Source organism: Hippocampus bargibanti, linkage group LG13 (genome assembly GCF_051943395.1).
Source record: "Hippocampus bargibanti isolate YZ-2025 linkage group LG13, ASM5194339v1, whole genome shotgun sequence".
In the NCBI taxonomy this organism is placed as follows: Eukaryota; Metazoa; Chordata; class Actinopteri; order Syngnathiformes; family Syngnathidae; genus Hippocampus; species Hippocampus bargibanti.
The window spans coordinates 17,878,005-17,891,672 of record NC_142746.1 but is presented as its reverse complement, the minus strand read 5'-3'; the positions used below and the strand labels follow the sequence as shown (position 1 = coordinate 17,891,672).

The following is a 13,668-nucleotide window of genomic DNA, read 5'->3' as shown; positions in this document are numbered from 1 at the left end:
AGCACACTGTCTTGGTAGCGAGCTGCATAAGCACATATATTGTGTTGATTTAATAACAGTTTTGGCAACCCAAAAGGAGAATAAATGGATTTGGTAAGGAGATTTACTGTCAAGCCATTTTCGACGCGGACATTTCAAGAAAAAATGGACTTCATTAAGAAAGGTCGGTCAGTTATTTGATAGCTAATGGTACCCTGTAGTGGACTTGTTGTAAATCACTCCACTATTTTTTTTCTGATGTAGCACTACTGAAGGCCTAGCAATGAACTCCACAGCCCGCCACTAGAATGTACACACATCCACTTGCAAGCTGCATGTAATATAAATCAAACCATATACACACTGTTAATTAAATGCAAATTTAATTTTGTTAAAATCCTTTCCATGTTTTCATGTTTTTCTTTTAGTTTAGATGTTCATGCCCTCATCTGGCATCTTTAGAAGACATTGCTGACTAAAAAGGGCCATCGGTAAATTCAATTCCAGCTCAAGCCTCATTGTGTGGAGTTGGCATGTTCTTCCCGGGCCTGTGTGGGGTTCTTCCGGTTACTCCAGTTTCCTCACACATTCCAAGAAACATGCATGGCAGGCTGATTGAACACTCCAACTTGTCCCGAGGTATGACCACAAAGGGTTGTTCGTTTCTGCGTACCTTACGATTGGCTGGCATCCAAAATGGAGGCACTATATAGTTCTATTTGGGTTACTGTTGAGAGAGTTAATGGTTTTGGGGAAGAAGCTGTTTAAATGTCTGCTGGATTTGGTGTGCATGAATCGGTATCGCCTGCCTGAGGGGAGTCGCTGGAAAAGGTGGTGGGCAGGGTGTGGAGGGTCCAGTAGGATTTTCCACGCCCTTGTTTGGATTCTTGCAGTACATACATACATACATACATACATACATACATACATACATACATACATACATACATACATACATACATACATACATCGTATATTGACAAATATTTGCTGTTGCTTTAAATTTCCAGTGCGTTGTCATTTTTTGCGCATGCGCACAAACTGTATGTTGCTGACTTCCGGTATCCTCTTTCATCTCGCTGCTTTGTTGTGTAGTAGTAGCATGTAGGTGAGAACGAAGACCTCAAGCACGTAGCTGGAGGTGACTTTCCTTTGTCTCAGACAGAAAAATAAGGTTGTCGGTTCAAAACCGTCTTGACAACATGGATTACTGGGTAAGAGGTGGCTCTTTATCCTGTTGTGTGAGTTTTTAAAAACGGTTACGATGGGAACGGTGACAATTGTTTGAAAGGTCGTATTCGTTTCAGGTTTGTTTATCAGTAGTTACGTGAGATAATAAGATGAGATGTTTTTGAAATATGATGCTCTAAATCCACACGCACTTGTTTAGTTCTGAGCTGTGATGTAAGCCTTGGCTGAACTGTTGCCATAATCAAGACAATAGGGCAACAGGACTCACGCATAATCGAATTGACTAAATCGTAAATTACGGTACCTCTCGTTTAAAAGTTAACAGAGTTTGTAACAGACGATAGTTCTCTGTTTAAAAAAATAACCATATTATATTCTAACAATCGGTTACTGTGGCGTCCGTTATTTAAATTTAGAGTTCCCGTTCAACTTGAGCGTGCAGGAAGTTCTAAACAAAGCTTGTATATCGCAAGACTGACGTGGAGTCAAATTTCGTGTTAAAGGAGGATAATGAACTCGTGAGTCATGATAACAAAACCTAAGTAATGTACGGGGATAAAACTTCCTCGGCGGCAGTTTGTCTGCCTACTGTACATCAGCCACAACAGTGATCATAGTCCTTGTCATCACTTAATGAAACAGTGACCCCAAAAACGTGTTCATCATTTGACTGATTTGATGAACTGTGGGATCTGACACACCACCAATGTTGCTTTGTCTTTGTGAAATAAGCAGGGTTGTCCAGGACAACGACAGTGCTTGGCCAGCAGCATATGTTACTGTAAAACCTATAAGTGCGTCTCAGCATCAATAGTGCCTAAACAAATGTGTAAATTACCTATTCCATTGGTAATAACACAGCTCTGTAACATCAAAAATGGATCAAGGATATTGAAAATAACCCGCCCGAGGTGCCGAGCTATGACGTCTTCTTACTGCTGAGCAGGTTGTGATTAGTTAAGATATTATCTTTTTGAACCTTAATCTTTCCTCTACCACTGAGGCGTTGAAGTGGGCGTACAAGTACCCATGCTATCGGTGATATTGTGTCATAAAATTTCCCAAGATAATGAAAAATGAAAGCATCCATAGGCTTTGATTTGAGACCTTGATTAAAACGCATCAGCGTTAGAAATACTAAACATTGTTCATTGGGTTTCAGGTTGATTTCGCCGTTTTACAGGTAGATTGTTTACATTTTGCCAGCGTGTTGGGTGTGTTGATTAGCAGTGTAGTCGCAGGTAGGAGGATTATGTAGTCAAAGAAGTTGAGTCACCTGAAAAACAGCTCACTTTTCTGTTTGGATAAAGACAAGTATGGTGGCGTGTTCGCCATTTGCGAGCAGCAATTTGCCGCAGGTGTTTGCGAGAGCAGAAACTTTATATATGTAGAGCCAACAATTTGGCTTATATATCAGATACAGTGTGATATGTGAGCGAACCCAATCCAGTTTAAACTCTAAATATCTTTGACGCTATTGTTCCTACTGAAGAGAAATTATCCACACCAATGTCCACTTGAAATTTTTAGACTGTTTGTTAGACTCGCTTTGTTTTAATCTGAGCTTTGAACACATTAACACGATGACCTTTAATCTATATCTGTGTTATTTTTATTGACCAATAATAACAGTCTGTGTTTCTGTGTCTATGTTAAATCCAGGGTGCCTTGGAGGTATACATGGAGATGCTGCTTGTTTACCTGGAGAAGGGCCGGCAGCAGGTGAACTCGCATTGCAGGGACTTTGAGCCATGGCAGATCATCGGAGTGACGCTTGGGGTCACACTGGGAGTAGTATGGCTGAAAGGATTTCTCTTTCAACAAGAAAGTAAGCATAACATATTGAAAGAATTATACAAAATGTTTGTTGTGCCTTTATTTGTGCATTTTGCATGAATTTACAATAAATCTGTATTTGAATTCTGTTGTTTTGAGCTCAATTCTATTTTATGTGTTGCTAAGTGAAAGTTGCTTGGCAGGAGGGCTTGTGCCAGTAATCAAAGATTTTTTTCCCCCTTAAAACCAGCCAATGTGATAATGTGTCATCGTTTTCTGTCAAAAAATGTGTGGTTAATAACGTGACATCATTTCATTTCAGTTCCTCATCTGTTTCTTTTTGGTTTTAGGTCTCATTTCCAGAATGAAGAAGCAATGCTTTCGACTCATCAGAAAAATACCCTTTGTTGGCGGGGCGGTACGTGCGTCCATCTGTCTGTATCCTCTGATTCTCATATGAGTCACAGTTGATGACTGGGTGCAGAGTAGTAAACCTTTGGCACAGTTAACGCTTTGCACTGAAGATAACGTTGAAGACCTTCTTGTCATTGCTATTTTACAATAAATTCAGAATTAACTTTAAAGGACAACCGGAACCTTCGGACAAGTTGTGTCTGTAATTTGTAAAATCACTTCAAATGACTTCTACTGAGCGTATTTTACAACGATTCCACCGCATATAGCTATATTTTAAGACTCACGCTGAATATTCAGGAAGTCTTGTTTTCGAGTTGATGACGATGCCTGACGTGACATCACATTTGCAACGCTCCAAAAATGTGTCGGTTGTCCTTTAAGAGTACATGTTATCACATTTAGTGTTAATCAGCGATGTGGCAAAATCTTTCTTTTTTGTAGCACCCAGACATTGTCGCTAAAGCAACTATACTCCCATAGATCCAAAACCAACTGAACAAGGCATTGGATGACATGTCCGCCAGTTTGTGTACTCTGAAGAACGGCATGAGTTACACTCAACAGTTGCCCGCAAAGGGCCTCTCGCAAAGCCAAGTGCTGGACAAAATTAGCGAGTATCAAACTCTGAGTAAGTAGGAGAAGTTGAGACATCAATTTTATTGTCTTTCAAACCGACTGTTGTTCTGAAGACGCGTGTTGTTGCAGATGAGGTGCAGTGGCAGAAAGGCTGTGTTTCAGGCGCTGTGTACTGGGGTGATGAAACGCTGACAAAACTCTTGGTGAAGGTATGCTCCATTTTTGGTCATTGTGGTCATACACGTGTATAGCTAAGTTAATTAATGTAAGATGAACTCATTCACTGCCAGACGATGTGCAAAAATGCGTCCACAGTGACGACAGTGAGAGAGTGTCAACTTTGATAGTTCAAAGGCAGAATGTACACTGCAAGGTTAAAATATCCCATCAATCAGGCTCCACGAACAACCCGCACAAGCCATCTGTACACTTGATGCAAAAGGCTATCAACCCAGCTAAACAGAACACAATTGATGAGGAATTCATTCCTCAAGATGGTGAAAGAAGGTTACGTTCCTCATCAAGTGGTTAATACTGATGAAACCGGCCACTCCATTCCATCAAGCCATCAACAAAGATAAATAAAACGACTTTATTATACTGTACAGTTTATTTTTTTAATTATAGCACATTTATTATACATAAAATAAGGTATATTTTGTCTAGTTTTAAGGCTTAGAAAATTAGAAAGTGGAAAATTATGTTTTATGGGGACCTGGGAACGGATTATTCTAATTTTAATGGTTTCCTATGGGAAATTATTTTTTGGGATACACACTTTTCGCCTTGCACACTCTGGCTGAGAACCAATTAAATTCCTAAGCCAAGGTATCACTGTACATCTTTGACATTGATCAACATTCGTATGGTGTTTTTAGCCTAATTTTAAGTAGCTCTAATGTTAAAAATCATTTGGCGCAAAAAAATAAATAAATACATGACAAACTCGCGAGGAATATTGAGGTCTTTCTTGCCTTGTAGGCTTCTGTCTTCCATGACATGCGTAATGATGGTCTGTCTCAATTAAACTGTTGCAAAATAAAGTACAAAAAATAAATAAAAACACACACCAAGACGCCTTCCATTGACATTTCCTGAGGAAGATATGCCGACATGTTCTGATCTCATGATGGGAGTTACATACTGTATTGACTGCCATTTCCTAAATAGTGAATTGGCTCACACATGACTTCGCGTTCCTCTCCAGAGATCTTTTTGTTATTCTTTTTGACATAAAAACATTTGTTGCAAGGTGTATGGCGATTTTGCATGGAGCAACCCACTTCATCCAGACATCTTTCCCGGTGTAAGAAAAATGGAGGCGGAGGTCGTCAGAATGGCTTGCACGCTTTTCCACGGTGGACCCAACTCATGTGGCACGGTAAGCTCATTCCCTCTTGATGTACAATGTTAAGAGTACATGGATTGGCACAAAACGTTACTTTGACATTTGATTTTTTTGAATTTTTTCGTAGGTGACTTCCGGAGGAACTGAGAGCATACTGATGGCCTGCAAGGCATACAGAGACATGGCGTACGAACGAGGTGTCAAATACCCTGAAATGTAAGATGAATCTCAGAAAGCAGTATTTTCCGCCCTATAAGTTACTCCATACATGGATCAGTCATACATGTATAAACTTAGATATATGTTTCATGCATTTGGCATGCCTCATGACACACAATTACAACGGTCAATAAATGATTTTTTTAAATAGGACAAGCCAAAAAATGCTTTGGATATTATCTAGCAGAACGGGTTACAATAATAATAATAATAATAATAATAATAATAATAATAATAATAATAATACATGTATTATCATTCTCATTATTAAAGAATAATATTCTCATAATAATAAATATTCTCTTAATTATATATTCCATATTTATTATTATTATTATTATTATTTCATATTTATTATTATTTTTATGATTTATTCTCATTATTATAGCATATAGTTGTGCTTTTTTTGATTGATGCTGTGCTGATGACCATTTTGTGTTTGGGAGCCGTTTACTGAGCGAGTTGCTTGTTCTGTAGCCACAAAAGGACATACGTCTTCTTGTGCCGGTCCCAAGCCCGGATAAATACAGAGGGTTGTGTCAGGAAGGGCATCCGACGTAAAAGCTTGGCCAAAACAAACATGCGTATCATACCTCTGAAGATGGAGGTTACTGATTCGCTGTGGCGACCCCTTGAAGGGAAAAGCCCAAAGGAAAAGAAGAAGTGATTTACAGTCTGAAATGTTATTATTATTTCGTGACCATTTCTTTTCATGATATGCACCGTATTTTCTGGTGTATACGGCGCACCCAAAAGCCTTGATTTTCTTCAAAACACGACCCCGCGCCTTATACGCAGGTGCGCCTTATATGTGAAGTCATATTGAGCCATAACAGGTCTTTCAACTACTGTCAGCAGCCACCGCCTGACTCCATTTCCACTTGTAGAAGAAGTCGTGCATTACCCCAGCCTCTACTATAGCGCCTTATAATGTGGTGTGCCTTATACAGTAAAGTCTCGTTATATCGATATTCAAGGGAGTCCGAAAAAATATCGATATAAACGGGACTATCGATATATCCGACCCTGTTTGCATGTAATTTTCTCCGTGCGTGCATAGAAATAGTATCGATATAACCGGGACTATCGCTATATCCGATATCGATATAACGAGACTTTACTGTATTTGGAAAACATTTGTCTATTTGGAAAACGTTTTTCATTCATTGAAGGTGCATCTTATAGTCCGGTGCACCTTATATATGCAAAATGTTTGAAAATACACCATTCATTTAGGGTGCGCCTTATACTCCGGTGCGCCTTATACACTGGAAAATACGGAATTTACACTTAACAAAAACATTAAAGCTGCACGTTGATGTTTGCTCTCAATTTTAATGTGTATATATGGGGAAACAAATGAAAATACACCATTCATTTGGGGTGCGCCTTATACTCCGGTGCGTCTTATACACAGGAAAATACGGTATTTACTCTGAACAACAATATAAAGTCACGTCAAGAACGCCCCTGACCGAGAAAGCGACACATAATGCATTTTGTGTACTTTGTTTGGTCTGAAAACTTCCTGTTCATCCGTGTTGATGGCAAAATTAAAAGGAAAATACAGTAAAGTCTCGTTATATCGATATTCAAGGGAGTCTGAAAAAATATCGATATAACCGGGACTATCGATATATCCGACCCTGATTGCATGTAATTTTCTCCGTGCGTGCATAGAAATAGTATCGATATAACCGGGACTATCGCTATATCCGATATCGATATAACGAGACTTTACTGTACATAAATAACGCGATGATGAATCGTTGTGTGTTGCCCCAAGACTACTATTTGACACTAGTTGACACAAATTCCCAGCAGGCAAATCAGCCCATTTCCATCGGAGCTTGGCCGCCAACTTGTGCATTTTCTGGGCGCTACATTGGTGTCCAGACGCCTCAAAATGAGACGGAAGGACTTCTTTAATCGATTGCAAACATTTATGCTTTCCTCTTCAGAACTATTTGAATCATATTCATAACTAGATGAGTAACAAGAAAGCATCTTCTCTGAATCTGAAGCCATTGTTTTGATTCTCGAGCAAGGCAGGAAGTCCTGGCGTGACATCACGAACAAGGGGGCGGGACCTTCTGAAACATTTTGAAGTAGTTTTGGGACACTTTGAGTCATTTTTATTGCTGTTTTGCATTTGACTAAAAATATCAGCCTGTGTGTTTTGGGTATTTTAGATGCTATAAAACGTTTTTCTGGTGTCAGTTAGGAAACAAAAAAATGGTGTCGGTTGTCCTTCCACTTAACAAGACATTGTTTTTGTCATGTATTTCAGCCTCGCCCCAGTTAGCGTCCACGCGGCATTCGACAAAGCGGCGCATTACTTTGGGATGAAGCTTGTTCACATTCCCCTCAATAAGAAAACAATGCAGGTTGACGTAAAGGTGAGAGGGTATTAAAGTGCGTGTGATTGAACTGTAGTAATTATATAATTATTCCATATGTTACATTCTTGTTTTATTTTGACAAGGCGATGAAGAGAGCAATAAACAAGAACACCGCCATGCTTGTTTGCTCAGCACCACAGTTTCCACATGGCATTATAGACCCAATCGAGGATGTTGCCGAGGTCAGAATTAGCATTTCTCTTTTAATTTCTAAATATTATTTTTGCGACAAATGTAATGTGTTCTTTATTTGAAACTACCTGTTTTGCAGCTGGCTGTGCGCAACCATCTGCCGTTGCATGTGGATGCTTGTCTGGGTGGTTTTCTGATCGTCTTTATGGCCAAAGCTGGCTACGCCCTCGCGCCATTTGACTTCAGGGTAAAAGGTGTTACCAGCATCTCTGCTGACACACATAAGGTGAGATTGTTTTAAAGAACGGCATGCTCATAGGTCAAAGGTTATTTTATTTATTTCTTTATTTTTGATTCTCATCTTTAGTACGGCTACGCCCCCAAAGGTTCCTCGGTGATTCTCTACAGTGATAAAAAGTACCGTCACTATCAGTACTTTGTGGCTCCAGACTGGCAGGGCGGAATCTACGCTTCACCCTCAATCGCAGGCTCAAGGCCTGGAGGAATTGTCGCGGCTTGTTGGGCAACCATGATGCACATGGGACAGAATGGATACGTGGACGCCACTCGGAAGATCATTGGTGTAGCACGCAGAATCAAAACTGCGTAAGACGTGATTTTTTTTTTTCTTTTGTGGATTTGTGATAGTGTCAGAGATATTCGGTCGGACACTGGGAACAAAGGCTCGAACACATGAAGATTGTCTTTTACTGCCGATTTATTGAGAGTACATGCAAATTTAAAGGACAACCGACGTCACTTTTTTGTTTCTTAACTGACATCAGAAAAACGTTTCATAGCATCTAAAATACCCAAAACACGCAGTATGCTATTTTTATTCAAATGCAAAACACCAATAAAAATGACTTAAAGTGTCCAAAATCTGCAAAAAAAATTGAGCTGCGAATTGGGCATTTTCAGAAAGTCCCGCCACCAGTTCGTGACGTCACGCCAAGACGTCTTGCATTTCTGGAGAATCAAAACAATGGCTTCAGATTTAGAGAATATGCTTTCTTGTTACACCTCCAGTTATGAATATGATTCAAACAGTTCTGAAGAGGAAAGCATACATGTTTGCAATCGAATTTATTCCATGCCATTTTGAGGCAACATTGGGGAGAAATGGATCACCAGAAAAGAGGCACAAAATGGCGACCTGTGGCCACCTCCGTTTCCACAGGCTGATAAATTCCTTATATGGAACTTGGACCCCCTCTTCTGGCGGCTTTTGGCTGCAACACAAGGTTTTCAGACCAAACAATACAGCAAAATACATTGACGTGATGGAAGGACTGCTACAATGTGTCTTTTTTTCTGTGTGGGGCGTTCCTTTAGTGACGTCGCGTACGGACTCGTCACCAACTCAAAAACAAGACTTCCTGAATATTCACCGCGAGTCTTAAAACGTAAAATATAGCTATATGCGGTGGAATATTTTTAAAATACGCTCAGTAGAAGTCATTTGAAGCCATTTTACAAATTATGGACACAACTTGTCCGGAGACGTCGGTTGTCCTTTAAGTGATATATAAATAAAACACAAACTTCTTGATTTTAATACCACGCCCCTGTTACAAGCACCAACATCCATAACCCAACAGAACATAGATATTTTAATGGGTTGTCTGTCCATAAACCGATAGATTTGTAACCTGACTAATGAGCTCTTCCTGTGAGGGAGTTTACCAAATCCTAAATTCATGAGGATGACAGTTTAACAGGGTGTGTCTGTTCACCTCAGATTGACCCCAGATTTTCTGTGCTTCCATTGTGGGCCTTGTGTTCGGCCTACTAAGCATGAAAGTTTTAAATATGATAACGTGTCTTATGTCTATTCTCTATCAGATATTTTTGAACATTGAAAAGTTAATTTTGTTTCCTCATTGACAGGGTTCAAAAGATGAAAGGTGTATTTGTGTTTGGCAATCCTGAAGTTTCAGTGGTGGCGATCGGTTCGAACGATTTTGATATTTTCCGTCTGTCGAATGCACTGACATCAAAGGGTTGGAACCTCAACACACTTCAGTTCCCATCCAGGTCAGTAAAAACCAGGTAGCCGCACTTTCAACATGGTTTCATCGTAACAGCCGTGCGCACTTAGCGTGACAATGTTTCAATGTCTTGACAGCATCCACATTTGTTGCACAGTTCTGCACACCCAACCGGGTGTCGTGGAACGCTTTGTGAGTGATGTCAGAGAACAGGTCGCCATTATTATGAAGAACCCCAAAGAGAAAACCACTGGAATGGTGAGATGACACTTTGGACGCACCTGCTCCAAATGAGTTTACGGTGATAGCTCAGCTAGAGCTCACGAACTTTTCGACTTACAAACATTAAATTCGCAACAATATAATCTTGGCATACGAATTCGTTTTTGGCGGACAAACCAAACCACACCGCGGTTGCTGGCGGACTAGTTTTCGTCACTACCTTTCTTTGAGTGCAGACGTGGATTGTTATCAAGTGGAGTACTTTTGCTATTATGGGACCGAAAAAGATCCCACCACAGGCTAGCGCTAAGCCCAAGAGTACACAAAAGAAAATTACAGTGAAGCAGAAGAAGGAGATCATCGAAAAACACGAACGTGGTGTGCGTTTGTGTGACTTAGCGTCCCAATGTCAATACGCTAAGTTGACCAATGCTACGTGTGGCTAAGGGTGTTTCTGTGTTGTCTAATCAACGGTCTCAAGCTATAGAAGATGTTAAAAAACTTCTGTTGTTTGGATTAATGAAAAGCAGCTAGCATGGGATAGAGGCAACTAGATCAATGACCATCACAAAGGTAAATAAAACAACTGTATAACACAGTACAGTTTATTTCTTAAATTACAATCAAATAGCACATTTATTTATCAAGTAATGTATATTGTGCGTAGTTTAAAGGCTTATTTAGTAGAAAATTAAGTTTTATGGGGACCTGGGAACGGATTATTCTCATGTTAATGGTTTCTTATGGGAAATAAATGTTTGGCAGATGAACTTTTTGCCTTAAACTTTCTGGGAACCGATTAAATTCGTAAGCTGACTTATCACTGTACTCATTACGGAACATAAATATGCTGCTGTGGTAGCAAAGACCAATTTTTCACCCTTTTGATCATACTTCAAAGTACTATCGGAAAGCAAAGATAAGATGAAGACCTCGAACGGTACGGTGACACGTTCCTGTTCTCTTTCCCCTCCGTCTAAAGGGAGCAATCTACGGCATGGCGCAGTCCATCCCAGACAGATCCATGGTTACGGAGATCTCCCGAGGCTTCCTGGACTGCCTTTACAGCACAGAGGTGACCAAGTCCAATACCAGCCACATGAACGGTAACGGCAAAGCCCACTGAAAAGGATCAGGGTTGTTCTGAACTCGTTGCACATGGGAAATTTACTCATCTCCTCCCATTTCCCATTGCTTCGAGTTCATGGCTCAAATTTTGCCTGATCCTGCATGGAAAATGCCTGCAAAGGTGTTTTTTTTTAAAGCACAAGATGACCCCCCCCCCCCCCACCTGAGGTAATTAACCTAAAGACTGTCTCTCGTCGATGAGTTTTTTTTTTATGTTCGCATTAATTGAAATAATGCAATGAATGTGTTTGTTCCATGAGATTCATTTCAACACTAACCAATCTGCATTGCAAAGTCAGAACATTTCAGTTTGCTGCTGTCAATTTCCCAATCTCGGATGACTAAGCAAAAAAAAAAAAAAAAAAAAAAAACACGAAGAGCTTGTTGCCGTACTGCACTTGTGAAATGCGATACGTGAGAGCGCTTCTGCTTATCATGACAACTCTTCTCTTAACAGCATTTTTTTATTCATGGAAAAAGCACCGCAATGGTCCAAGCAGGATCAATTCGGGTTATCCTTTACACATATGTGCTCATTTGATCGCACTTAATGTAATTACCGTATTTTCTGCATTATGAGGCGCAGCTAAAAGAAAAGATTTTTTTTTAAAGCCGACCATGCGCCTCATAATCCGGTGCGGTGTATGGAAAGCGTTTTCAAATATGTCATTCATTGAAGGTGCCCCTTATACAACCTTATGTATGGAAAATGTTTTTAAATACTATGTCATTTGTTGACAGTGCGCCTTATATTCCAGAAAATACACTGCTTTCTATTGTACATTTATAATAATAATAATAATAATACATGTAATTTCCAAGCGCCTTTCAAAACTCTCAATGACACTTTATAGTCATGGGATTTTTTTGTGCGGGTGAGCAGCGGCAGCCATTCGTGCCAGCGTTCACTCTACCCGGAAGTAACACAGCAGCAAAGTAATGAAAGGAAGAGGAAAGGATAGATAACTAATAGCTAGATAGATGGATGGATAGATGGATAGATAGATAGCAAATAGATAGATAGCCAGATAGCTAATAGATAGCAAATAGCCGGATAGCTAATAGATAGCAAATAGATAGATAGCCGGATAGCTAATAGATAGATAGCCAGATAGCAAATAGATGTATAGCCAGATAGCTAATCGATTGCAAATATATAGATAGCAGATAGATAGATAGATAGATAGATAGATAGATAGATAGATAGATAGATAGATAGATAGATAGATAGATAGATAGATAGATAGATAGATAGATAGATAGATAGATAGAGAGATAGAGAGATATCCAGCTAGCTAGATAGCTTGATATCTTAAGCGAGCAACATGATGTAATTTGCAGTCGGACTTCAAATATGGAAGCCTTTAATATAACATGATGTCCGTGTAAATGCTTAAAATCAAACAGCTAGTGTAACCCAAAGCTTAGCTGCTATACTGGTTGTCTAACCCTTTTCATCATAACCCGGTAAATCACATTTTAGATCATCGTAGCTGTTTAACTAACAATATGTGCTCAAATGCGTGGCTTCGTTTATGGAGTTACGCATGTTTTGATATTTGTGTCCTAAATCGATCTACCTCACTTTGCACTTGTACTTTTGGTGCAAAGCTACCAATCAACTGTTAACTTTTCTTTCCAAAAGTTGCACCCTAATTTAATTTTAACACTGTCGGGACATTTGGAATTATCTTTTAATGGAGAAAAACAAAAAAAAAGATAGTGATCCGCCACCATGTTTGAGTCAATTCATTGACAAGACGCCACATGTTCACCTCTGCACTCGAAGGAAGGACCATGTTTGTTTTCATGGAATTATTTCCGTCTTTGTGCAATAAGTGTTTGTTTTATATCGTGATAAAATGGGGGCTGTTGTGTAGTAATGGTTAACAAATCGTAATCATATTTGTTGATAGTTTTCAAATGAATGAAATACTGGTAACATCCAAGTTACGACTGATGTGAGTTACGACCGCCAGACTTTTTTTTTCTTCAATTCTACGCCTGGCACCGCAATGCGCAAACAGCCGGCAACGTACTACAATTTTGGCCAGCCAGCATGTCACACACTTGCACAGCAATGCGTGACTACACTCAATACAGTAATTAAAGCGTGTGTGGAGAGCAGGGTAAGTATAACATTTTTAAATGAACTGCACAGTAACATACATTACAGGTACAGTTATACAGTAATAAAATAGATAATACAAAATATAAAATGATAAAAATGACACTAAAAGTTATCAAATGTATAAATGAACTGTAAACAATGTTAAGCAGATTCCTT

General features: G+C 39.5%; 1 protein-coding gene across 2 annotated transcripts; it reads left to right on the top strand.

Moving 5' to 3' along the window:
• The first annotated feature begins 442 nt into the window (after window positions 1-442).
• On the top strand, window positions 443-13,649 carry sgpl1 (sphingosine-1-phosphate lyase 1). Of its 2 annotated transcripts, none has more exons than XM_089012548.1 (14): window positions 443-618; window positions 2,833-2,998; window positions 3,297-3,364; window positions 3,844-3,991; window positions 4,069-4,148; window positions 5,192-5,320; window positions 5,415-5,503; window positions 7,797-7,905; window positions 7,992-8,090; window positions 8,180-8,326; window positions 8,408-8,646; window positions 9,931-10,077; window positions 10,169-10,289; window positions 11,236-13,649. In XM_089012548.1, the coding sequence occupies exons 2-14, from the start codon at window positions 2,851-2,853 to the stop codon at window positions 11,377-11,379; spliced, it is 1,668 nt and encodes a 555-aa protein (XP_088868674.1). In that variant the 5' UTR covers window positions 443-618; window positions 2,833-2,850; the 3' UTR covers window positions 11,380-13,649. The 2 variants fall into 2 exon arrangements, with proteins under 2 accessions (XP_088868674.1, XP_088868673.1); XM_089012547.1 differs by lacking the exon at window positions 443-618 and adding an exon at window positions 1,054-1,193.
• The last annotated feature ends 19 nt before the right edge of the window (window positions 13,650-13,668 follow it).